Here is a 27,295-nt window from a genome sequence, read left to right on the forward strand (position 1 = left end):
GGACTAAATAAGAGAATGCCTATAAGGCACGGAGCACTGAGCCTCACCAATAATGCTAGCGTTCTCAATGCTGCCATTACAAATAAAGGGATAAAGTAGAGCAGAATCTAGACATTTTCTCTCCTTTTAAAAAAATTAACTAATTAATTTTTATAATGGTAGTACAGTTCTCTCAAGTTACCTTTTTCAGGTCCAGCCAGAGGCAGCAACTGCTGCTAGCACCAGAAGGGCCTGCACAGCCCTACTCTACCAGGCTACCATCCTCGGGCAGCCCCCAATCCTACCCATGTCTCCAGGAGGAAGGCGCCTGTCCACTTACATCTGGCGTTTGATGTAGTCTTTAAGCAGCTCCTGGTCCACGCTGTAAAGCTCAGTGCTGCTGACATTGTCAAAGTAGTAGGTGATGTTGTTCATGTACTTGGGGGTGCGCGGCCCCTCTGCACCGTCAAACTTTCGGTAGCCGAACTGGTAGTCAAAATGGGCTAAGGGGGAAACGGGTATCATGAGGGAGAGGATACCCCTGCCCGCCCCCCACCGCACTCCCTCGGACATCCCGGAGCCCAAAGGGGCCTCACGTACTTCGAGTGCCACCCCGGCCGCGTCCCCGGCCGCGACCACGCCCCCGTCCACGGCCACGGAAGGAAGCCCGCGCCCCACCAGCCCCATCACTCTTCACACTCGATGTCTCATCCTGGTCGTGCCAGGCAGGCTCCGATTTGGTCTCTGGTTGCCAGGCTGGGGTGGGGGGGGCCACGGGCACGGGCACGTAGGTGGCAGGCTCAGACCCTATGGGGAGAGGGGGCGCCGGGTCAGGCCTGAGGAGGAGCCTCATGCCCAGGCCCTCCGTAGTGGGAGGTGCATACCTTTGATCTCCCCGCGGTTGGCAGGTGTGTGTCGTGGCTCTGGCGGGCGAGTAGGGCGAGAGACCAGTTTCTCTCTGGGCACTTCAGGCTTCATGTCTATTTGCAACGGAACCCACTTGTGTTTGTTCCCTGGAGGACAGCATGGGTACAAGAAAGGCTTGAAGGAGAGGTCCCTCCTGGCCATCCCTACCCCCAACACTTCTGTCCCTGTCTGGGGTCTCAGGCCTGAATCACCATCTGGTGACCTTGGGCAGATTCCTTTCCCTCACTGGACCTCATTTTCATCTCTAAAATAAGAAGGTGGTGGACTTCACTGTGATGGACACTCTCGGTTGACTCCTAATATCAACTTCTCCACCGTCAAGAGAACCCCCTCTGGAACCAGACACATGGCAGCCCAGAATCAAGACTGCACCTTCAGGCTCCCTTAGACACGTGCCGAAATTCTACCCAGGGGAGCTGAGTGGAAGCAGTCAATTCCAGGGTGAGTCCCTAAAAGGCAGGGAGCTACTCCCCCCTTTCCCCATCCTGCTAGGTGGAGTGAGTCATCTGGAATGAGAAGAGCCAACACACAGCAAGACAAAGGAATCAAAGAGCTGCACCTGGCCTACTTCCACCCAGCTCTCAGGTGAGAGAAATAACCTTCCATCCTGGTCAGACCCCCTGTTCCTCTGGATATGTATGAGAGCAGCCAAACCTGTACTCTAGCCAGTTCAGCCAGAGCAATGGGAATTCCTGCCTTTTAAATGAAATCTAACACGGGACAGCAATACATCAAGACACACAAAGAACACTCTGAGGCAAAGACCCCGCCCCCGTCTTCTGCACTGCTAGAGCCCCAGTGCTGAGGACAGGGCTTACCAAATGCTTGTTAAAGAAAAGGAACTGATGGACAGATAGTTGGAGTGAAGCTTGCTGACCCAGTGGCCTACACCCATCAGCCTCCCAAGGACGTCTTGCGGGGGCTCCTGAGGTTGCTCCAGCAGCCCTGGCGTTCCGACATTTCTTGGTTCTGCCCTACCACCTTCTCCCGAGTCCTGATCCAAGCCACTCACCTTTCTTCTTCTGCCCGCCTCGCTGGTAGTCCTCATCCCCGTTCTTCTCCTCCCCCGATTCATCTGATTTGGTTTTCGGGCTCTCCTTACTATCACTCCCCTCTCCTTTCTCCTGTTCCTTCATGTCTTTTTTGGGTGGCAGCTTGCGGGCAGGCTGAGACTTGTGGGACTGTGGCTGCAGCGGGAAGTAGAGGAACAGGGAGGTGATGTGAGTCTGAGAGCCTCTTGGGATGGGAAAGAAGGGAGCTCCCTGTCACTGGAAGAACGGGGTTGAGGAGCTGGAGCATGTGACAGCAGGTTGGGCTGCATGGATTCTAAGGTCCTACTTTCACACCTGAGATGCTTTCGCTGGCAAGAGTTGTCAAACAGGCAGGAGGTAGAGGACAACCTGTCTCTCCAGCTTCCTTAAGTCTAAATGACAGAGACAACCCCCAGGGCCGGGGCTGCGGCCTGCAACGGGCAATTGTTTTACTCCCTACAACAGGATCACATAGTTCAGGTCACCTGTGGGACGGAGGAGATGCTGGCCCCTGTTCTGTCCACACCAACCCTGCTGTGAACTAAAGGCCAGTGTGGCCAGAGCCAGTGAGGGACCTAGCTGTCAGCCCAGAACGAAAGTGCTGGGAAGGAGAGGACTGACCAGGAGTCCATCTTCTGCTAGGGCTCAGGAAAGCTACATAAGCTTCCCCATGACCTGTGGTGTGGAGGCGGGTACCTGGCCTAATGATCACCTACAGGCAATCCAAGTGTAGTGATGGAGATCACAGGCTTTGAAACAATACAACACACCTGACTTCTAATCCCCACTTGGCCATCAAGGGCTAGTAATTAACCGTCCCCAGCCTCAGTGGCCTCATCTGTAAAATGGGAATTACTGAAGGACCTATCTAGAAGTCACTGAGGGTTAGATGAAATGATGAAAAAACAGCACTTGGCAGTCCCTGACACACAGCAAGGGCGCAAAGAATGATTCTTAGCTATTTCAATGTTGCCCATATGATACCAACCACTCCTCTTAAAAAAACAGAAAGGTAACAGCTGAGGCTCTGAAAGCTTGAGGCCAAATGTGAACATGTAGACAGAATTCAAACCTGCCCATCCCTCCCACAGACTCACCTGCACACTCTTGTGGGCTATCTCTCCAGGTGTTGGCCAGTTGATTGCATCTCCAAAGTCACCAACCTGCAAGGCACATTCTATGAGGGGTAACCCTGCCTCGACCATTCAGGCCCTCATCCAAAATACAGCTCCACTGAGAGATCAGAGGCCAAAATCAGTCTGTCCACGAGGACCATCCACAATGTACAGACCCAGAAAAAGTGCCCCTCCTATTCAGAGAGAACCCAGAAGTACCTCGCAGTCCAGAAGCACTCACTACAACAGAAAAGAGGCTCCCACCTCCAGGAAGTCCCTGCTTGGGTTGCCAACTCCTACTTCTTACCTTGCTACCTTTGCGCTGTTTAGGAACTGCTGCCCTCACCACCCTGGCCGGAGCAGCATGTTCTGTGGGAACAAGAAGGGAGGGAGAGTTACGCAGAGCCCATGGGAGGGGCCCACAACCACCTCCTCAGCCTCATCACTACCCCACTCCACCAAACAACCTGCAGGCTCCCAAAGGAGGAAGACGCGGTGGGGACGGGAAGGACACATGCTCAAACACCTCTTTCTGAAGAAATCATGGCAAGTGCGATCATGGAAGCAGCAAGCAGCCGAAACCCCGAGAACTCAACTCGGAGGACCCTCACCGCTCTATACCCTCTTGTGAAAAAGGGAACTGAGTCCATGCCAGGGTTTGCTCTGTAATTCAGGGCTCCCGAATCGACCCAGATTCCATAAAGGGATCTGAAAGACCCTCTCTGGCTCTAACATTCTAGAAGTCTGTGTGTGAGCAGACTTAGGAAGGCAAGATACAAACCCTAAGTGGGCAATCCAAGGACCTCTTCTAAGCCCCACATGTCAGGGCCAGCCCTGTCCTCAGTGACCTGTGGTCAACAGAAGAGTGAGCCATTCAGAGAAGATGTGCCTGCCTTCCAAGTTTCTAAAGAAAAAGTGAGACCCCCATTTGACTCAATGGTTCCACCTTTAGGGATTTATCCTAATGATACAAATTAGACAAGTGTTTAGGGTTATGTGCAAAGATGCTGAAAGGGCTATTCATAATTTCAAAAAAACTGAAAACAATACATGTCCAATAGCAGGCAACTGGCTAAATAAAAGTTCAACAACGTTTAGAATGGTCATAAAAAGATAACGATCTCTACTGATATGAGAAGATAAACACAATAAATGAGAAAAGTTATAACCCTAGTTTTGTAAAGTAAATAAAAAACGTATACGTACACATACACACAGTAGAAACTCTAGAAGGAGATATAACCGAGTATTACCAGGAGTTAAGTAGTATGTTTACAGTGATTTAATTTTGTTTGGGGTTCTCCAGTAGTTTCAACAAGGGCAGACCGGGATTTTTATTTTTTTATTTTTTTGGCTGCACTGCATAGCTGCAGGATCTTAGTTCCCCAGCCAGGGATCAAACCCACACCGCCTATAGTGGAAGTGCGGAGTCTTAACCACTGGACTGCCAGAGAAGTCCAGGGGCTTTTTAAAAAGAAAAAAAAAAAAAAAATTTTTTTAAGGCAGTGGCTCTAATAGGTCTGACCCTTCCTACACCTACCCTTATTTTTCCAACTTGGCTCTGAAGACCAAGAGTTTCTGAACCCTTCCTCCCCCAGAGATCCACGGGAAAAGATACACATCCTGGGGCTCTGCTCACCCACTGCTCGCCCGTCACTTTGCCTCCATTGTTGGCCAGCCATGCCAGGGGTCAGGAGCTGCCCCCAGTCCCTGAGCAGAGAAATTTGTCCGGCTGGTCTCAGAAGGAACGTTCTATGCCTTGATCAGACGCGTGTACCCTTAACGAGCAGAGAGAGTCCTTTCCTGACTCCTAACTGTGAGGCCACTGCATTCTTGGCTTCTACCCCATACCGGAGCCACTGCCCCCTCGAGACACCCCATATGCCACAGGAGGGCTGGGGCTCTGTAACCCAATCCACAGCATCCCCCATTCCCAGTGCTGAGCAGTGGAGAACGAGAAAAGCCCTCTCAGTCCCAAGAGGATGAAGCCCTTAGGCCCAGAGAACTACTTACTCCACACTGATTTTCTTGCTAATTCTGGTTTGGCCCAGAGAAGGCTAATACCACCTAGTTCCCTGACTAGGACCAGCAGGGGCAGCCACGAGAAGATCACCTCCCTCAGCTACACACGAGCTGTGACAGCAGTCACTTCTGCAGGGACCCAGCCTCCACACCCCAACAGCACCACCTGCATGCTACCAGAACGAGAGCATGCCCAAAGGCCTGCAACATCAACTTCATCAACACAAAGTTGGAAAAGAGGATCAGTCAGAGGGCCAGGTGTTCCTGAAAACTACTGGAAAAGGTTTAAGGCAAAGTTTTTCAGGTCACTGTCTATTTCCTCTAATAAAAACTCTTTCAAAATTGCGAGGCATCAGATCCTGTAATCACCCTGCCTGACATTCTGTTCACCAAGATCACAAAGGGACATGGTAAAGTACTAAAAGTTCAGTCTCCAATTAATGGGAGCGCTAAACTGCCACTGAAAGAGCCCACTGATTCCCTACTCCCCCACAATCCCAAGCTGACCAGGGGAACGTGACAACACGGGGGTTAGGGGCACCCACCCCCGACATAGTCGAAAAATCCAATCACACATCATGTGGTGCTTTTACTGTTGAAAAAAACCACATATAAGTGGACCCACACAGTTCAAACCTGTGTTGCTCAAAGGTCAACTATATTTTCTATACTGCTTGTTCCAGAAAGATCCTAAAGCTTATCTTTTGGAAAAAAAGCTACCTAGAAGGGCCAGATCTAGGAGGTCTAAGGAGCGGGAAACTAGGGGAGGTTTAGGGGGAGAAAGCACGTGGGTGAGTCAAACTCATCGGGTTGTGGTAAAAAGAACTGGTAAGAGGAGAGGAAAAGCTGGAAATGAAACAGGGATGAGCGTAGGTGAAGTGAGATGGGGCCGGGTAAGATGGGAGAAGGCCTTGCAGGATGGGGCTGGCCAGAGGGAACTACTAGATTTCAGGCCTTAGTGCCAGGAGAATAGGCGAAGGCCAAATATTTATTGTGGGGCTGGCATCATCTCCTAGAGATGAGTCAAGTATCTAAAAAGACTGAATTTACCCTGATTGCAAAGAACTTCTACCTTAGGGAACAAGGTAATTTGTAGGGGCTTAGGGGCTACATTACTGGAGTTCATACCCACCTGCTGCCATACACCTGGCCATTAGGTCAACCCCCTCGGAGGAGTCCAACCAGATCCTAGGCGAAGTGCCCTGGCTCTGCGCTCTCACTGCGTTGTGTTAGGTGCCCGGTTACTTATCCACCATGCAGCCCACCCCACCCCTTAAGAGCAAGTACCAGGGTGCTTTCATAGCAGTGATCCCAGAGTCTAGCTCAGGACCTAGCAACACGGCTGACGTTTGTTTAACGAACGGAGAGTTCACACACCCATCTCCTCTAGGATTTCACACTAGAGAAGAAAAGAAGCTTTGCTTTCCAAGTGCTTGTTCCTGAGTCTATGGCCTTAACCCTCAGCTGGAGCCTTCCCCCCGGCAGAGAAACAAGTATCCTAGGCACTGCTGGATCCCAGGGGAACCCACGTCCCAGCCCTGCCTTGACTCCAGAGGCAACTGATCACCTGAAATCAGTCTTGGGTCCTAGTCCAGACTCCAATACTCACCAGTTGTATAGCCTTGGAGATACTACATACCACCCCCTTCCTGGGGCCTCCCTCACTTTCCTCAACTGAACAAAGGAAATTCACACCTAGAGGTAGAGGGAAGAAAAGGTAAGATCTCAACCAATGAGACTTCTCATGAAAGCAGAAGAGATGCTAGCAACAAGCCGTGGTCATAGTATTAACGGAGTGAGCACTTACTAGATGCCATGCACTGTTCTGATGCTGAGTTAGTTTCTCTAATTGGTCTCATTTTCCAAATGAGAAAACCAAGGTACATGGTGGAAAGATTATTTACCAAGATCACAGCTAGCAAGCAACAGAACAGGATCGGAAGCTAAGCAATCAGACTCTAAAGCCTGTGCTCTCAGCCACTTGGAGGACGGTCCAAATTACCTCCTCATCGTGGCCAGCAGGGCAGGCCCTCAATGGCTGGGCTGCAGGATATCATTCTACACACTGGAGAAAACCAAGGCCCACTGCAGGGAAACCTAAAAGGTCATAGAGCAAGACAAGCGACACTCCTAGGATTGGACACTGGCAACCTGACAATCCCCTCTCCTGCACCCAGAGAGAGGCAAGGGAAATTGCCACCAAGCAGGCCCGGAGGAAGCCCCACATGTGGCACCCCCCAGTCCCGTGAGGAGAGAGGCGTTCAGGCCTGCTTCCCAGTCCCTCCACCTCAGCATCTGCCCCAGTGAGGATGGGGGTCGGGGGCGGGGGTAAGCATCCAGCTGACATGGATTCTGCCCCCACCACTGCCTGAACTACAGCCCAGGACCCTCACTGTGGAAGGCAGAGACACCATTTAAGGGCAGGGAGTGAAGCCAGTAGGAGTCTAGATTACATCACCCACCTGTGCCCGTCCCTCCCAGGCCAGCCTGGGGACAGAGTAAGAAAAGCCTGATGTATTTTCAGCTGTCATCCAGCCTGGGGGTGTGGTGGAGTCACAGAGGAGGAGGCTGGGGACCCGGTCTTTTCATCCCATCCTCACTGATCCCAACGCCACCCCCACCCCGGCAGGAACACTCTTCTACAGAATAAAAAAAAAAAAAATGCTGTGTTAACCATCCTCACCCTCTCCACTGATTCCTACCGCTGCCACCACCTCTCAGAAGCCTCTCTCTATCCAGCCTTCCCACCCCAAGTTCCCCCAGACCTGCAGGTGAAACACGGGAGGGGGCTGAAGGATGCCCTTATAGAAAGAACTGGACAGAGAAAAGAAACCTTCGGAAGGTCCGCTCACCTTGAGGCTTCGCTCAAAGGAAGCTTCTGAAGAGTCTGCGTCCCTCGGCCTGGGAGGAGGGGCAGGGGCAGCGGGCTCTGGTCACATGATACCACCTGGCCCAGCCCAGCTCAGGCTCAGGCCCCAGTCAACTATCTATAGCCTGCAGTGACTCTCCCTGCCCCAGACACGGACTCTGCTGTCCTGGGGTGGCTGTGGTCACTCCCGCTACTGGTACCAGTCCCTGAAGTCCTACCCCAAAGCTAATTAACTAATCGTCATCACAGCTGAAATATATCAGCAGGCAGTGAAGCCTCTGGCCTCCAAGCACCAGCTCCCTAACGCAGCCTTTCCGAAGAGCACATTTGGTTCTAGTTAGAACGGTAATCGTAATCACCACCTTTTACTGGGTAGTGGCTAGGTGCCAAAAACTGGTTTAACTTGCTACGTGTAATTTCACATAATTGTTTCAGAAAGACATTCCAGTTGTTCGGAAAATGAAATTGACGGAAGAGACTTGCCCAGGGTCGCACAGTATGTATTCTGTGTGACACACAGATCTCAGCATAAATTCTTCTCAAGCCCTTCCCTAATTGCCCAACTAGCAGCTCTGGATCAAGTTCTAATTCAGTCTATCATGTGGGATCTTCAGAGTACTCATTAGCCCCTGAAATGGTTGCACTTTTGTGCATCTCAACCCCACTAGACTAATCAATTGCTGAGTCCATATACTATCCACGCAAAATGCCAAAGTACTTCACATGCAGTAGCTCATTTATTTTTCACAACCACGCTAGGAGCTAGGAGGCAGGTAAGATGATGAAGACTCCCCGTTTACAGCTGAGGAAAATTGAGGCTCAGAGAGCCCACCTGCCTAGTAGGTAGCAGAGATGGATTGAAACCCAGGTACAGCCTGACTCCACCTTGGGCTTCACCAGCCGGCAACGTGCTGGATGTGTGGACGATGACTGGGAGTTCCACAAGGGTAGGGATCTTTTCTGCGTTTCTCATTGGCCGCTGGAACCCAAGACTGCAGCCTGTACATGGCTGGCCCACAGTAAATATTTGCTGAATTAAGAAATCTACATCAGCATGGGTGCTTCCTGAAGGACTTTCCAGAGCGTTCTTTTCTGGGAAAAGAGGTTAATTACCCCTTTGCATTATGTCTGAACAGCACAGCTCTGCAGCCTGGCAACTGCAACCCCTCTGGAGTCTAGACCTCTGCCCTGTTCTCCTTCAAGTTGGAATCAGTGTGCTTCAACCCAAACACCAGACGTCAGCTGTGGAAAACAGAACAGAGAGTGTGCAGCAAACAAAACAGCACAGGAACTCCCCAGAGGTCCCAGACGTAAGCCGCCAGGCCCCAGGCTACACCATAAATCACAAGGCTGGCTGGCTGGTTGGCTGGCATGGCAAGCTGGGAAGCACAGACACCAGCTAAGAGGGCAGCACCCACTCAAGAGCAGTCACAATGCCACCCATGAACACAAGCTTATGTTGCCAGAGCTTCCGAGTTTTCAAGAAAGGTAGAAAAATAAATTTGATATGGAAGGGAAATTTTCTGCTTTCTAAATATTGTTAATGAATTCACATTAAAAAACAAAATCCGGGCTTCCCTGGTGGTGCAGTGGTTGAGAGTCCGCCTGCCGATGCAGGGGACACGGGTTCGTGCCACGGTCCGGGAGGATCCCACATGCCGCGGAGCGGCTGGGCCCGTGAGCCATGGCCGCTGAGCCTGCACGTCCCGAGCCTGTGCTCCGCAACGGGAGAGGCCACAACAGTGAGAGGCCCGCGTACCACAAAAGAAAACAAAAAAACACCCAAAACCTTCTTCAAGCCACATCCAGCTTGTGGGCTCCTGCATGCTCTCCTAAGCGCTGCCTGAGGAGCAGGTTAATCACCCAGCAGCTGGGCCCTGGATTTCAGAGCCAATCTTCAGGCAGGCTGCAATGCTCTGCTGCCCCACTGACTCCACCGTCCTTCTGTGGGAGGCTGCTGACATCAAAGCTGGTTTTCCCTTGTCCCTGTGGTCACCCACCACACCTTAGTAATGCAAACTCATTTTTACCGTCCTAAGTCTAAGGCATTCTCTGCTGCACGAGGCTTCTGAATCTCCAAGAAATTACTGTGGATTATCCCTGTTATTGGAGTGAAGAGGCTGGAAGGGACCTGAGAACTCATGCCATTGTACAGATAGGAAAACTGAGGCCCAGGAGTGACCAGGCTGTGCCCAAAGTGACCAGTGAATTGTTGTGGAGCTGACAGTAAACATCGAGTTTCTGCCTAGTGATCCCGAGCTTTTCCCACAGGTCAGGAAGCCAATTTTCTCACTCAACAAAATATGCCCTGTGCACAACTACACGCACTCACAGGATGGAGAGCAGGGCCTCAGGGACCCAAGCATTCCAGGCACCACTCCCCACAACTACTGATGGTGCCTATAATAGAGTCCCAGAAAGTCCCCGTTTTTAAGAACGGCTTCTCACATGGAGCTGGGATACATAACAGAAAAGGAGGGGCACTCTGGTTGAAGTGGATCTGCAAGCGGGGCCCCACTTCTACCAGCGACTTAACTTCTTTGCACTTCTCCAGGGAAGGCTCTTGGCTCCATCTGGAAGACGTGGGGCAGGCAGGCTCTAGAGGTCCTAACCAGCCATCTATCTAGTGTGACAGGTTGGGTACCCTCACTAACCCTCAGTTTCCTGCTCTCTCAAATGGCTGGGTCCTAACAGCTCCAGCCCTGCAGGCTGGGGACACTCGGTAACAGGGAAAACTCCAGCAGAAATGGGAGAGACTTGCCAAGTGTCCCAGAAGCACATGGGGAATTGGAGTTCTTGGGTAAAGACTAGTTCCCCCAATCCAGTTCAGCCAGATTGGCCCTGCTCCCCAAAAGCCGCTGATTTGTCCCTGCTGCTGAGTTTGGGCAAGCCTTGGAGGCCCCTTCAGTGCTACTTATTATACTCCAACTGGGTAAGAAAAGAGCCCTGGGACGCCATGGACATGGAGACAGGCTGCCCCACCAGCAGACTCCCCGCCCTTGCTCACTGGTGCCCTATTTCACTCCCTCCCCCTTCAGCAAATGTAGAGGGGATGTGACCCCTACACTACCACCCCCCGTCCCCGCCCCACCCCACCCCAATTAGGCTGTTGGGCTAAGAGGCAGGACAGAGCAGCTGTTAACAGCATAGACTCTGGAGTCCACATGAGAATGCTCTAACAACCAGCTGCCATCAAACAAGTAACTCATAAGGCCAGGGGAGAAGGTCTTATCTGACCAACTCCTCATGCAGCTTGTAACTCGATAGGCATTAACAGGGCCACAGAGGAATGAAAGCCAAGCAAGCAGGTTCATCAGGAGGCAGAAAGGCACCCTGCATGGAAGATCCTAGAGTAAGACTTAACCTCTCATTTTCTGAAACTATGATAGGGGTTCAGGGTGGCTGCTAGGTAACAGGATTGTTTAAGAGTTTAAATATGGGCAGAGTTAAACAGAAAACTACCATAAATGCATTACAGTTATTTTTTTAAATCTCTTTGAATCAATTCTTGAATCTGTCTGGTGCTTTAAAAAAATTTTTAAGAAGGATTACAGTTGCCAGATTTAGCGAATTTCAGATAAACAACACTAATTTTTTAGATTATGTCCCACGTAATATTTGGGACACCTTATACTAAAAAAAAATATTTGCTGCTTACCTGAAAATCAAATTTAACTGGGCATGGTGTATTTTTAATTGCTCAATCTGGCCACAGTAGGAAGGAAGGACCATTGCCCCATGTTCCATGACAGTGAGTCAGTGTCCAGAGCACGGGGCTAGGAGCCGGGAGACTGACGCCAGTCCTGGTGCCGGCACTACAGCCCTCGCTATTGGAGCTTGGAAGAATTCCCCTCTGGGTGCCTTCAGTTTCTCTACTCAGAGGTCTGTTCTTGGGGTGTGGGGATCTGGTCATCTTCAGTCCTAACGCCCTTTAATTCTACCCTCACACTCACTGATCACCCTAACCCCAACCTTAGATGAAACCAGCTTTCCAGGGGTACAAGCTACCTCTGAAACTACTGCTACAAAGGACTTGGGCCCTAAGATTTCAGGATGCAAAAAAATTATCTATCTTCTGAGAAGCTTGTCAAAATGCAGATTCCTGGGTCCCACCCTCCAGAGATTCTTGCTCAGGAATGGTGGAGCCAGGAATCTGCTTAGTAATTCTAAGGGTGGTTTTCTCTGGACACACTTGCAGTTATCTTGATAGACCAAATGCGTTTCACCTGCTAATTCTGATAGGGGTTACTCAGAACCACACCACCGCATTTAGTATTTTTTAATTTTTTTATGGAAGCACAGTTGATTTACAATATTGTGTTAGTTTTAGGTTATAGCAAAGTGATTCAGTTATATATATATATTTCAGATTATTTTTCATTATAGGTTATTACAAGAAACTGAATATAGTGCCCTGTGCTATACTATACAGGAAATCCTTGTTGCTTATCTATTTTATGTGTAGTATTGTGCATCCGTTGATTTTATACTCCTTCTTCATCCCTCCCCTTCCCCCAAGCTTGTTTTCTGTATCTGTGAGTCTGTTTCTGTTTTGTAAATAAGTTCATTTGTATTATTTTTTAGATTCCACGTATAAGTGGTATCATGTAATATTTGTCTTTCTCTGTCTAACTAACGCCACTTTAGTATGATAATCTCTAGGTCCATCCATGTTGCTGCAAAATGCAGTATTTCTTCTTTGTTTAATGGCTGAGTAATATTCCATTGTATATATATCCCACATCTTCTTTATCCATTCATCTGTGGATGGACACTTCGGTTGTTTCCATGTCTTGGCTGTTGTAAATGGTGCTGCTATGAACACTGGGGTGCATGTATCTTTTCGAATTATAGTTTTGTCTATATACCCAGGAGTGAGATTGCTGGATCATATGGTAGCTCTGTTTTTAGTTTTTTAAGGAACCTCCATCCAGTTTACATTCCCACCAACAGTGTAGGAGGGTTCCTTTTTCTCCATACCCTCTCTAGCATTTATTTGTAGACTTTCTGATGACGGTCATTCTAACCCGTGTGAGGTGATACCTCACTGTGGTTATGATTTGCATTTCTCTAATAGTAAGTGACATTGAGCATCTTTTCATGTGCTTATTGGCCATCTGTATGTCTTCTTTGGAGAAATGCCTATCTAGGTCTTGTGCCCATTTTTTTGACTGGGTTGTTTCTTTTTTGATATTGAGCTGTATGAGCTGTTTGTATATTTTAGAAATTAACTCCTTGTCAGTTGCATTGTTTGCTAATATGTTCTCCCATTCCATAGGCTGTCTTTTCATTTTATGATTTCTTCTGCTGTGCAAAAAGCTTTTAAGTTTGATTAGGTTCCATTTGTTTATTTTTGCTTTATTTCTTTTGCCTTGGTAAACTGATCTACCCAATTAGTATTTTAAAATCAGGGCTGTGCTTCTTAAGAACTGGTAGTGGGTACATGGGTCCTTGTTTCAATGTTTCCTTCTTTTACATTTTTGTATTAAATAATACTTTCTTGAAAAGAAAACTAAATTGCAGAACTATTCTGGTGGAAATGGAACCCAAGCCCCCTTCTCACTCTACGTCCCATTCAGCTGGAGTCCCTGAGCAGAAGGCTGTTATGAAAACCCCTCAACTCATGCCTGTGGAAACTGGGACCAGTAAGCTAGCAGACTGGCAACACCACTTCCACAATCTAAGAACACCAGAGGAGGTGGGGGTGGGTGACCTTGGTTAAATGCAGATTCCTGCCTTCTCCCAAGCTCCAGAAAGCAGTTTGCCAAGAGGGCAGAGCATGAGCATCTGCATTTTTTAACAAGTTTCCTGTGCAAGGCTGGTGCCAATTAATGTTTGAGAACTGAGCTGCCAATGAGTGAGACTGGCGGTAAGGGACCCCCTGGTCTCCAAGCCCCAGTCCAGGGTCTCATATTTATGGACAGGGAGTGTAGACAGGAATTAACCGGCTCACAAGAGCAGGAAGGGAGCGTGCTTTAATTACACACACAGACAGCAGCCTGAGGAGGGATGTATGAGGAACTCACCACCACCCAATCTCCAGCATCAAGAACAAAGATTGGTCAGGCCAAGAAGCCACAAGCAGAGTGTCTGACAGACGTGAGCTCACAAAAAAATCAGCGTGGGCTGAGCTCGAGGTTGAGTTTTACAGTGAGCTCCCGACTATGGCTGTGCCAGAAGAATGAAGGCTTGAAGGGACCTGTCTGCCTCTTCCTTACAACCAAACAGCTTCTACTCTTCCCCCACACATCGCTGTTTGCGCACCCAAGGCCCTGAGGTCTGGATCTGTTAAATAATAATGGCTACCACTTACTAAGCATTTACCTCAGGCCTCCTGCTGCAGGCCTTTTGTGCATTTTCTAAACCTCGCAGGGGCAGAGCTATCCCAGTTTTAGAGGAGACTCAGATGCTAGGTGGCTAGCCAAAGGTCACACAGTGAGAAGGTAGCTGACCCCAAGGACCTGAAAGTTCAGGCTACCCTAGGCCTCTCAGCACTGCAGGAGACGACACTAGGTTCTTGAGGTCCCAAAGGGCTCCAGCTCAAGCTGACCCTACCATGGACTGAGGCCATCAGCACCAGAATCCACTTCTCTGAGCCTATTAGCTCACCTGCCAGGCGAGGACAATGCCACTCAGCATAGGGGACAGGAGCAAAGCACAGCCAGGAATCCAAGCACTATTAATTGCGAAGGCAACGCTCTAGGGTGGTCTGCAACCCAAAGGCCTGGGCTCTGGCTGCAACAAGCCCAGGAGAATTTTGCCCCCTCCAGCAGATCAGAAAGGAGAGCATGAAAGAAACTGCAGAACCCCCATCGGACAAAGGACAGACAGGAGGGAGAAAGGGGTGTAGAAAAGCAGAGATTTTGTGTAGGCTCTGCACCAGGGCACAGGGGAGAGCTGAGGAGAGCATAAACCAGCCATTCAGATAAATTACCCTTCCTTATCGTTGGTGACCAGGGCTAATCAGCTCGTAAGGTCTACCTCAACCATCACTGCATCTAAATCTCACAATTTCAGTTTGAGGTAGGAAGGGTGGAAATGGTTCTCCCCATATTACATAATAAGACAGAACTGAGACACAGTGAGCTTCCTGGCCTGTCCCAAGAATATCAACTTGTTTTTGAAGATGCCAGCCCTAGGCTCCTGCCACTCTTATCATGAAACGTCACCACTGACATGAGGGATTTTGTGTGTCAGGCACTGGGGAAGTAATGGTAAACAAGACAGTCCCTATTCTCTGAGGGCTCAGTTTATATAAAGTCTTAATCTTAACTCCACCTGTAATTGGTTGATCTCAACTGCCTGGGATGCTGTACTGAGGATCCTCAGTAAACAGGCTCAGGAAAAGCCTGTGATCAATTAGCCATGTCTTTTGTGGGCATGAGAAGGGACAGCAGTCACAAACGTATTTATAATTCCAGTTTGGTAACAACTGAAAAATGCTCTTCATCCCAACAACCATTTAGCCCATACTATGTATTATGAATACAAAAATGGGTAAGACTGCCAAGGGTCCAGCCCATGAAACTAATGACTGACATGAGAGCTGACATGGGTGCTGGTGGATTCAATGTACTTTCCCTCCAGGGACCACTCTGTCCTCACCCCCAGGTAAGACCTGCAACCCTTAGGCCTGGCCTCTCCCAGAGAGATTAAGGCAAGGCTCAGGAAGAACAAACTGCAGAAACACAAGTGAGAATTATGGAATGGGCGCCTCTGTGGAAAGCTCACCTGGCTGCTACTTCCCCAAGGTCAGCCCGGATCACCCCACTTCACTACCAGCAGCAGGGCAGTGCAATGGTTAAGAAACAGCCTGGGCTCCAGAGTCCCGGTTCTGCCAATCCTACCTCAGCGACTCTGGATTTCTGTAAATGGGAACAGAGTTTCTAACCTACTGGGATTCTGCAGATTAAATGAGTTGATATTTGTAAAGCACTTGGGGAAGCACACAGGAAGTACTCATTACTCGTTAGCTATTATTTGGAAGTTTATACATATCGCTGATTAAGGCCTTTGACAAATTTTTCCACCCCATCTCACTCATTGGTGAACCTGTTAAGTTACTTGATCCTGGCTGTTTGAGTGTTCCTCACCCCTCCTAGAACCATGCTTTACACTCTTTATGTTCTATCTTGAAGAGCTCATCAGTAAGGTAGAGTGGAAAGGGGCAGGTGCTGCTGTTACTGGGAAATTGAGAGCATTTCTGAGCAATACCTCCTCCATTTGGGCAGGCCTTCCCCGGCCTGCTCAGGGTGTGTCAACTGCTGGCCCAGTGTAGGGGAGGGAAGAGAGCTGAAAGCTTGTGTCTGGAGGAACAGGAGTCACAGCATCTGCACTGGGTCACCTTGGGGCACGTGCTGCCAGACCTAGTCCTCTTCTAATCTTCACTCCTACAGCACCAACCATTTGAAGGGCCTCCTATTTCTCTATCCTTGAAGAAACAAGGCTGAAGGAAGAGAGAACTAGCATGGGCATCCTGACTCCTTTGGTGCCACCCGGGAGACGTTGGCTAACAGATGACATCAGCTTTCTGCAAAATGAGAAGCGACCAGATGGCTTCCAAAAGTCCCTTTGGACTCTGGCCTTCCTCAACTCTAGGATCTGCAAAAAGCTGCCACCTCAGAGTGGCAATGGCAGTGACGATGCAAGCCAGGGGCTGGGACAGGGAAGACCTGGAATGGCAGAGACCATCCCAGAGCAACTGCAAGCCCAGCCACAGCCAATGGAGAACTTTAGCAGCCAGCCTCTCCATTCCCAGCCAGGAGTCTGGCATCCCCAGGCTGCCACGGCCCTCACACTCCTTTCCCCAAGAGAACCTCCCGCTCAGTAGACAAACTGCTATCCCCACAGCTCCTTGATCAAGTCAAGTATCTTTCTAAACAAATGATTATGCAGCTACTACTGAGCCCTTCAGTATGATCTGTCACTGTGCTAAGTGCCTCCTTTGCAATATCTTAATAGAAAGACTGATGCTTGGGATTTCCCTGGTAGTCAAGACTCTGCCTTCCAATGAAGGGGGTGCAGGTTCGAGCCCTGGTCAGGGAACTAAGATCCCACATGCCTCAGGGATAAAAAACCAAAACATAAAACAGAAGCAATATTGTAATAAATTCAATAAAGACTTTAAAAACTCCCACATGCCGCGGAGCAACTAAGCCTGTGCGCCACAACTATTGAGCCTGTGCTCTAGAGCCCGTGAGCCACAACTCCTGAACCCATGTGCCACAACTACTGAAGCCCGCGCGCCTAAAGCCCATGCTCCACAACAAGGGAAGCCACCGCCTACGCACCTCAACGAAGAGTAGCCCCCCGGCCGCCCAGCTCACTGCAACCAGAGAAAGCCCATGCGCAGCAACGAAGACCCAACACAGCCAAAAATAAATAAATAAAATAAATTTTTTAAAAGGTCCACATCAAAAAAAAAAGTAAGAAAGGAAGACTGATGCTTATCTTCTTTTTACTCTCCTTAATTTCTTCCATATTAGTTGTGCTTTAAAGGGGTGGGGGTTGGGGAGGGGGACTGGCTCTGCCAGTTTTTAACTCTCACCCTGGGCAGTCCCTTAATCTCCATAAGCCTATGGAGAAGGAATTTCTCCATAAAAGGGGGCCGATTACCACCCACCTCAAGGGTACTGTGAGATAAGAAGTGTTCTGTAAAGTCTAAAAGGCTATCCCAAACGCAGTACCAACCCTTGGAATCTAAGGACTTGATGAGTAAGACTAGACCCCAGGAGTAATCAAAGGATGGCGGCTTAGAATCCTCAGCTCTGGCAGGCCACCTTGGGCCGTGTCCCGCCTTAGGGCAATAGAGCTTCCAGGAGTATAAACCAGCTGCCTCCAAGGTACCTGAAACAAGCCCCTCCCAGCCTGTGGAGACTAGGCTCAGGGCTGCTGGATGCTACAGTGATGGGGGAAAAAGGCTGGATTCCCTGGATCCACCCAGTCTTCAAAACCTCAGTCATCAGGAATCTGATTACCTTACCTGAGGCCCAATCCAAGGTCTGCTGCTCAACCTCCTATGAGGGGGCAGGGGGTGGCCAGCAGCAGGCTAGTGATTTGCCTAGAATGCAGCCCCATTCTACAGGCTGAAAAACTGAGGCAAAGATTTGGGTGTGGGGGAAGAAGGAAAAAAATGACACCAGGCTCCTACAAACCTCAGACCTGCTAAGAAATGAGGTTCTTGCCACAAAAGCCGCCTGGTGTGAAGCATGTGTCCCTGCACTAGGGGGACAGCACTGTTTGACAAACTAATCAATTATTGAGAGATTTCTAAGTCCTGACCTCACCCAGTCCAACCCACGTTCCTTTCTGCACTCACTCTGGCCCTGCTGGTCTTTTTCCCATTGCTGGCCAGCTTCCACTTGGGATGTGCTGTGGCCTTTGGGGGTATCCCAGGGCAAACCCAAGTGGAGGGCTCTTCCCACCCCTCCCGGGCTTCCCCTTTGTACTTTGGCTAGTCGCAAACCCAAGCAGTAAGCTCTTGGAAACCAGCCGAGAGTGATGGAAAGAGCACTGAACTGGGCATCGGAGGGCCTGTATTTTAAACAATGCACCCCTGTACAACAGCCTCGGTCAGTAGCTTCCCCTGCGTGGGCCTGCTTCCCTCAGCAAAAGGGTGGTATGCATGCACATGTGCACAGGGTACGTGTGAATTCTGGCCGGGCTCAGTGGTCTCAGATCAACTCCAGGTGCCTGCAGGAGCAGGGGCCTCGGGTAGAGAGTGGGTGTGCGCGTCTGCCAGGCAGCAATGTAGTACTGGTCAGCTCCTTAACCTTTCTCACCAGGAAAATGTAACCTTCCTTTACCAAGGCTGCTTTGAGGGTTATAAGCAACTTTGAAAGCCTATGTTTTTAAGTGGGGGAAAAAATTTGGCTCACAAAATATCATGATCCCATTTTTTTTAAAGGTGTGTGTATATATACAAAATATACATATGTGTGTGTCTGTGTGTGTGTGTGACTCACAAAGAAAAATCTAGAAATGTGCTGTCCAATACAGCAGTCGCTAGCCACATGTGGATACTGAACACATGTAACGTGGCTAGTCTGAATTGAGAAGTACTTTAAGTGTAGAAGACATACCAGATTTCAAAGACTTAGTAGAATCAGTAATTTTTTATACTGACTATATGCTGAAATGATAATATTGTGATTATCCTAATACTGTGATATTATTTAAGTTGATTTCACCTGTCTTTACTTTTTAAAAATGTGGTTACCAGAAAAGTTTTAACTGTATACACGGCTTGCATTGTATTTCTATTAGGCAGCACTGATCTAAAAGGATATGGTTGCTCAGTAGTATTTCTGGTGGCTGGTGGAACAGATTATGAAGGGATTTGTTTTCTCTTCGCTAAAACACATTTGGACGTTTTTTCTACAATGAACTGATGCTGCTTGAATAAGGTGAAAAGATTTCCCCTTCGAAAGAAGTTAAAAGACCGAACACAAGGACTTCCCTGGTGGGTCCAGTGGTTAAGAATCCGCCTTCCAATGCAAGGGACGCAGGTTTGATCCCTGGTCAGGGAACTAAGATCCCACATGCCGCAGGGCAACTAAGCCCGCGCACTGCAACTACTGAGCCCACGCGCTGCAATGAAGAGCCCTAGTGCTGCAACTAAGACCCAACGCAGCCAAAAAGTAAGTAAATAAATAAGACCCAACACATAATCGTATTTTCCATCCGCTTTGACAACCCAGAGCCAGAGAACCTCCCAATGCCAGTAGAGAGCAGCCCCCACCCCTCCCACTGGCCCAGAGGCCATGCCCGAGAAACCACAAGGTCAGCAGGGCTCTTTCCAGCAGGCTGCATGTGGCCTGACAGAGCTGAAGAGGAACATCTCTGAGGGAAATAGGGCCAGGGCTCCCCAGCAGGATCAGAAGTTCCTGGGCCTGGCTCACACTCACTGAGGGTGGCCAGGGCAGGCAGAGCTGGGACCTCCAGGCTGGGCCACTGGGGCCCACACAGATTCCTGCTGTCTGAAGATTGTGTGGGTCCTCTCTCCCCAAGAAAGTTTTTCAGGTGAGATACGTATACTTCTGTGGTCTGGGAGAATGCAAAGCCAGACGGTAAGTCAGTCTGCCGTGAGCTGGAATCCCAGCTGCTAACAAACCACTATGCAGCCTTGAGCAAATTACTGAACCTCTCTGAACTCCTTTTTTCTGGTCTGTAAAATGAGGGCCATGACTGTAGCAGCTGGATCCCACAGGGATGTGAAAATGAACCAAGATCATGAACAAAATGTGTGTGATGGCTCAGAAGTTTGTTAATCACGGGAGACGTGGAAGCTCTCAGGCAGTCTGGCATGGCTCCCTGGGCCATCTGTCTTCAACAAGGCAAGCTACCCATGAGGCAGGTTCTAGAACACCTGGCTAAGCCCAGGGACAAGATAAAGGCACATCAGCAATGGATGAGAAATGCACTCATGAGCATGGGATCCAATCCCTTCATACAAGTCGTGAGAAATGAATGTCCAGCCAGGAGAAATGTGAGAGCGGGGCTGAAATCAGAACATGGATCTCCAGACTTCCAGCTCTGGCAGCTTGCTCTGACCCCACCCTGAAGTTCTTACCTGAAAGTTTCCAATAAGAAGTCAGGAATGGAAAACTGTGACCAAGAGAGCCCATGTCGGGCTCATTCCCTATCTCCAGGCCTCCCTGTGCCTGATGCCATGCTGTTCACCCACACGCTCCCTCCACCTCCACCCCGGAGCATGGAACCTGGGAGAGGCCAGGGGAAGCAGAGAAAACACTCATACTCCTCCGGGCTCTGGGGCTAAGAGACCCAGATCCAGGGGAAATATACCTGCCTGCCTCAGGCCACCCTTCTGATTAATGGACACAATACAACTGATCTGACTTCTGGACAGTACGAGAAGAGAGGAGCAAGTAAGAAATAGCAATCACAGAACGCCCTCTTTAAGTGGCCTAGTCTGGAGGAGGGGGGACAGGACAGGACACTAAGTTAGTTGGATGGCCCAAGTCACTACGCCATCGTCTGTTCCTTTCCATATCTTTCCTGGATGCCTGCCGAAGTCTCCGAGGGGCCTCCCTGCAACTAGCCGGGCCTCTTCCCGCCCCGACCCCAGTCCACTCTCCACAGAATGGACAAACCCTAAAGCAGAAGCCGGATCATGTCACCTCCTTCCCTGCTTTTAGAACAGCAGCCAAACTCCCTAAGCTGGCCTCCAAAAGCCTCCGTGTCAGTTGCTTGGAGAACTCTAAATTCATCACCACCTAGTACCTGCTGTTCCTCCAGGCTAGAGTGCTCATCAGCAGGCTCCTTACCGACCCCACCTGGCTCACCCTTAGAGGTATTCCCCGACACCCTGATTGAAGCTACCCTCACCCACACAACGCCCAACACTTCTCTATTAGTTTGTTTCTTTCACAGCACTCACCACTATCAGAAACTGCCAAGTAGTACTAGAGATGGTGGCAAACCGACATTCCTCCCATTGAAAAGCAGGGCCCATGTCCCCTCCCCTTCATTCTCAGCAGGGTCTGTGGCCTCTACCAACATCACGTGCCAAAAGTGATATTGTGCCAATGCTCAGGCCCAGCACCTTAGAATACTGACCACAGCTACTTCCTGTCTCTTGGAGCAGCTCTCCGGGAGCCCCAAGCCACTATGTAGTAAGTCCTACTACTCTGAAAACACCATGCTGGAGAGGGCACCTGAAGGCACTCCAGTTCTAGCTGAACCCAGCCATCTCTGTCAAGGTTCCAAACATGTGAGTGAAGCTGTGGTGGGCCCTGTATGTAGACCAGGACCTGCCTGCCACCTCTATCACTACCACAAAGAAAAGAAGAATCACCTGGCTGAGCCCTGTCCAAATCCTGCCCCATAAATCAGTGAATAAAAGGGCTGTTTTTGATATAACTAGTAGCCTCCCTTTCCCCACCCGCAACCCCCCAGTGAAGATGGCCGTGTGTCCTGCCCCCCATCCACCATACATGGTGGGGTATCACTCCAAGACCTTGCTTCAGACATGTAAGCTCCCCATCCATTAAACCACTGATGACTCTGTTGCTGACTCTGGGATCTTTCTTCAGTCTTGAAGCTGGGCAACAGAGGCCTTCAAGGCCTCCAGGGTGCAGCCCAACAACCAGCAAAGAAAGAAAGATCTGTGACAGGCTAGTTAATCTTCAGTCTTAGCAAACACCAAAATTACAACTAACTGCTGAACTACCATCGACAAAAAAGACCCAAAACAAACAAAAAACAACGCTGGAACTTACCAAAAAAGATACCCTACATCCAAAGACAAAGGAGCCACAACAAGATGGTAGGAGGGGCACAATTGTGATACAATCAAATCCCATACCTGTCAGGTGGGCGACTCATAAACTGGAAAACAATTATACCACAGAAGTTCTGCCATAAGAGTGAAAGTCCTGAGCCCCACGTCAGGCTTCGCAGCCTGGGAGTCCGGCAACAGGAGGAGCCCCCAGAGAATATGGCTTTGAAGGCCAGCGGGGTTTGATCTCAGGATTCCACGGGGCTGGGGGAAATAGAAACTCTACTCTTGGAGGGCGCACAAAAGGTCACATTCGCACCAGGATCCAGGCTGTTTTTGGGGTGATTTGTTAGGCAGCAACAGATAACCAGAACTACCTTGCTGGTTTACATTGTCACCCCACTAGAATGTAAACTATGTGGGCAGGCCCCTTCTGTCTTATTCCCATCAGTATTCCCATGGTCTAACACTTAGTAGGTTACTGAAATAAATGTGTTAAATGAATGATTTTCACTTTGGTGGCAGCCAAGTTAGTTCCTTCCAGGCAAACAAAGGTTAGGCTCAAGCCCTGGTGCTTCTCTAGATAAGCCTGAGGACTCTGAATACTCAAGACAATCTCTCTAGGGGAATTCCCTGGCAGTCCAGTGGTTAGGACTCTGCACTTCCACTGCAGGGAGCACGGGTTCAATCCCTGGTCAGGCAACTAAGATCCCGCATACTGCGTGGCCAAACCCCCCACGCCCCCACCAAAAACAGAGACTCTAAATGAAATAGTCCTGGGCTATAGTGCTCAGTTTGGCTCAAATAAACCTCTTAAAAAAAAAATGACAATCTCTCGAGATGGGCTGGCTTCCCCTCTCACTGACCTTAGTTGATACTTTGACCCTGGCCTCCACCAGTCCTAGGTTCTAAATCTCGGGGCCAGAAGGGGGTTCTCAGCAACTGCCCAAACTAACGAGGTACAGAACCTCCTCAACAACATTCCTGCCAAGGAATGAGCCACCACTTTTTGCACGCTGCTGGGGGCGCTCAACAACTTTCTGGGGCAGCTCACCTTGGCCCAGAACTTCCCAGAAGCCTAGGGCAGAATACCCCATGCCTAGGTAGAAGAATCCCACAGCCTTGGCCAACCTCTTGGGGATGACACTCTAAAGCTGGTCCAATCAGGTGGGGAAAAGCAATCCCCATTAGATAAAATCTTTCTCAAACTAGTCTTGACCTCTGATTTGATACATAGAACTTAATCCTAGTGGGAAAGGACCTTGAAAGGTCTTCTGGCTCGACCACGTTCATTTACAGAAAAGAGAAAGAAGTCCAAAGAGGTTCAGTCAGTCACCCAAGGTGTCTTAGCAATTGAGCCAAACATCTGGGACTAGAAGGCTGGTCCCAAATTCTCCTGCCCAGAGTTCTCTGTCCTAGGGCTCACACCTGTGGAGAAGCCTCTTTGCAGTGTCTGTTGCCCCAGAGGGAATTCAGTGCTCCAATGAGCCTTAGTTCCATTGCCCAAAGAGCAGGATCATGATGCACAAGGCCTCTAGCCAGCATCTTTCCCCTTTCCACCCGAAACACAGTAACATCTGCCTTAGCTGCTCTCATACCTGAAGGGTGTTTGAGCTAGAAAGGGCCTTAGAGATTGCTATCAAGGATGTTACACCCATTTCACAGATGCAGGGAGGGGAGTGAAGTCTCACTGGGGCCTAACATAACTGCAAGCTCACGCCTTAGCATTCAGACAGCTTTCTACTGCTGCTCTGGGGCCTCAGGCCACAATGCCCAGTGGTGTTCTGTCTCCCCATCACACCCGCTCTCCCTCAGAGAGGTGGGTACGGAGACCCCTCCAGGGACTGCATGCAATTCCTGCCCTTAGCCTTAAAGTCTTCCCCACCCTTTACTCTCAAATTCTTCTCGAATAAGGATGCTCTCAGCTTGTGGGCTGGACAGACTGCTGTCCTCCCTCCTTTGTATGATAAAATACACAAAGACTGAGCCCATAGGCCCGATGCAGGCATCCTCGTCTAAAGGGAGCTAGATCCTGACACTGGATAGTAGTCATAAAGGAACAGAGGCTCAGTGTGGCCAGGTCTTCTCATTTTTTTTCATAACAGCTTTACTGATATTATTCACATACCATGCTACTGACCCATTTAAAGTGTACAATTCATTATTATTATTATTATTTTGGTATATTCAGAGTCTGGCTTTTAAAAGAGGAGCTGCAAATCTCCAGGTTTCCAGATACATTTTCTTGATTTTAAAACACAGATGATTACTTTCAACTGTTTTTATTTATTTTTTATTTTATTTTATTTTTATTTTTTGCGGTACACGGGCCTCTCACTGTTGTGGCCTCTCCCGTTGCAGAGCGCAGGCTCCGGACGCACAGGATCAGCGGCCATGGCTCACGGGCCCAGCCGCTCCGCGGCATGTGGGATCTTCCCGGACCGGGGCACGAACCCGTGTCCCCTGCATCGGCAGGTGGACTCTCAACCACTGTGCCACCAGGGAAGCCCTCAACTGTTTTTGAGTGAAGGGTAATCAAACGCTGTCAGCAGGCTGAACTGGAATTGAGGCAGTAAAGGGAGTGGATACCCATTTGTAACTTCTACCTTTCAGGACAAAAGCTCCATCATGGCTTTTGTGTCTTATTTACCCCTGAATTCTGGAGCCTGATAGGTAACAAGTACTCAAAAATTTCGGAATGAACAAATCTAGGAAAGTACTTTGCAGATTTACAGCTGCAGAGCCCTACAGGAAACTGCCATCCAAACTCTTTAAATACTATCACCATGTCAAGGAACCCAGTACCTCCTGTGGCAGCTGAATCTGTCGGGGACACTACTGAAAGTTACTACTTGACCAGAGCCAAAACCTACTGACCCTCCACCTCCCACTTGCCATCAGAGCTTTAGCTGTAGGGCCACTTGAAGCAGATCTGTTCAAATGCTGTAGTTCAGAACAACCGGCATTTCCACCCACCCCAAGCTTTGATTCTCTGGGAAAAATAATCCTAGTTTCTTCAACCATCCCCTCCCTCTTCACAGTAAGGTGCATGCGTCCCAGTGAGCAGCCACCTCTTGTGTGTTCCTGATTTCCTGTCTCCCCCCACACTCCCTAGAAGCAGCATCCAGCCTCCCACACCCAACCATGTCCAAACTCCACCCCTACACTCGGCTCCACTTTGGACAAAACCTAAACTAGGCTATTCCATCCAGATAATTGGCCTCTCTTTCTTGTATCACTGTAAAGATATATGAAGAACAGGAAAAGCACAGACCTCCACTCCCCAAGCAAACCCAAAGCTGCAGAAAGATACCAAACATGGAGCAGGAAGGTTTCACTTCAAAGCACCTGAGGGGCTCCCTGGTGGCGCAGTGGTTAGGAATCCACCTGCCAATGCAGGGGACACGGGTTCGAGCCCTGGTCCGGGAAGATCCCACATGCCGTGGAGCAACTAAGCCCGTATGCCACAACTACTGAGTCTGCGCTCTAGAGCCCGCGAGCCACAACTACTGAGCTCGCGAGCCACAACTACTGAAGCCCGCGCGCCTAGGGCCCGTGCTCCGCAACGAGAGAAGCCACCGCAATGAGAAGCCTGCACGCCGTAACCAAGAGTAGCCCCCGCTCACCACAACTAGAGAAAGCCCGCATGCAGCAACAAAGACCCAACGCAGACAAAAATAAATAAAATAAAATTTTTTTAAAAAGCACCTGAGCTGTTCTCTCACAGACATTCTACCACTAGGGCACTCTCAAGTGCCACAATATGGGCTTCTCATGCAAGATTATAGCCCCAGTGATTCCTTAATTCCCCTTCACTATGGAGTTGTGTAACAGCCTAGGGCAGGGTAGGAAGAACTGGCTCTAAGTGACATGGGCGGCTTTCCTGTGTATGCTCAGGACCAAACAGCAGGGATAAGGGGCAGAGAGGACCCAGGAAGACACAGGAAGCCTGGCTTTAGCACTTGAGCTCTATTGGCAAATTGAAGACCTGGGTCAAATTCAAGACCTCGAAAGAAGAACCACCAAACACTCTTACGATTATCACTTATTATTTGCCAGGCTCTGGCTGAGCACTCCCCTTCCCCTAGCTCACACTCAGTGATCCTACGACGTGGGTACTCCAGATGTAACTCCATTTTACTGAAGCCCAGAAGTTACCAACCTTTCCAAGGGCACTCACTTGGTAGGTGGCTTGGCTAACTCAAACTGGATGACTAACTCCAAAGTCGACATTCTACCACCCAATATGCTATTTCTTCCTCCAGAGGAAAACAAAATCGGAGTAAACCCAAGAGACACAGGTTCAAGTCTCAGCCTTGCTTTGAACTGACTGTGATCTTGAGCAACTCTATTTCCTTTCTGGGCCTGAAGTACCTAACCTGTAAATCAATGGTTTAGATTCAATGACTTCTGGGGTCCCTTTCAGCTCTAAATACTCCTTCTCCTCTGAAAGGAGAGAAAGGAAATCCAAGCCCCTGAGGGCACAGCAATGGGAACAGAGTTGATAAACGGGCATTGGTCAGGGTAAGCCTGGCTCCCTAAAGCCCAGTATTCTCAGGAACTCACTACAGCAGCCCATCTATGGGCAAATGCAAACCCACTGTTAGCACAGGTATAAAAATGGCTGAATTCAGCTGAAGGGAGGTAGCTCTGACGGGAAGGAAACCTTGTGCACGTATCTATCTCTGGAAAAGCCCACAGAGCCAAGCTGCAGAGAGGCTGGTGGCAGGCAGCCTAGATGTGGACCTAGAAGTCCCACCACATGGGTGCTTTCCCTGGTGGAGGTGGGGATTCCCGTACGGAAGCCTATCCCCCTACCAGGGCCGCCTCCTCTTTCCAGCTAAACGGCTGCAGCAGCGCAAGCAGGCTGGGGCTCTTGGCTTAAGCATGGACTTAGCCTAGGCCAGTCCATCAGCAATTGTGATTCTCCCAGGAACTGAAACGCATTCCAGATAATCTGGCCTTCTGAAAGGTCAGAGGAATCCCCCACACTGGAGCTGCTCCCTATCCCTTAAGGATGACAGCTGATAACTGTCCTAGACATACACTTCAGGAAAGACTCGGAAGTCTGCTCCCTTTGTAATCCAGGAACCTTGCCCCAAAGGATCAGACA

General features: G+C 49.5%; 1 protein-coding gene across 1 annotated transcript in view; it reads right to left on the bottom strand.

Moving 5' to 3' along the window:
- The window catches only part of LARP1 (La ribonucleoprotein 1, translational regulator), a 57,297-nt gene that overhangs the window by 20,211 nt on the left and 9,791 nt on the right, over positions 1-27,295 (bottom strand). The window contains exons 2-7 of the mRNA XM_060008471.1: positions 3,360-3,421; positions 3,035-3,100; positions 1,919-2,093; positions 864-992; positions 580-786; positions 320-482 (exon numbers count right to left, since the gene is read on the bottom strand). Coding sequence (XP_059864454.1) covers positions 320-482; positions 580-786; positions 864-992; positions 1,919-2,093; positions 3,035-3,100; positions 3,360-3,421 — 802 coding nt within the window. The remainder of the gene's footprint in view (positions 1-319; positions 483-579; positions 787-863; positions 993-1,918; positions 2,094-3,034; positions 3,101-3,359; positions 3,422-27,295) is intronic.

The sequence above is a fragment of the Delphinus delphis genome, chromosome 3 (genome assembly GCF_949987515.2).
Source record: "Delphinus delphis chromosome 3, mDelDel1.2, whole genome shotgun sequence".
NCBI classification, from domain to species: domain Eukaryota; kingdom Metazoa; phylum Chordata; class Mammalia; order Artiodactyla; family Delphinidae; genus Delphinus; species Delphinus delphis.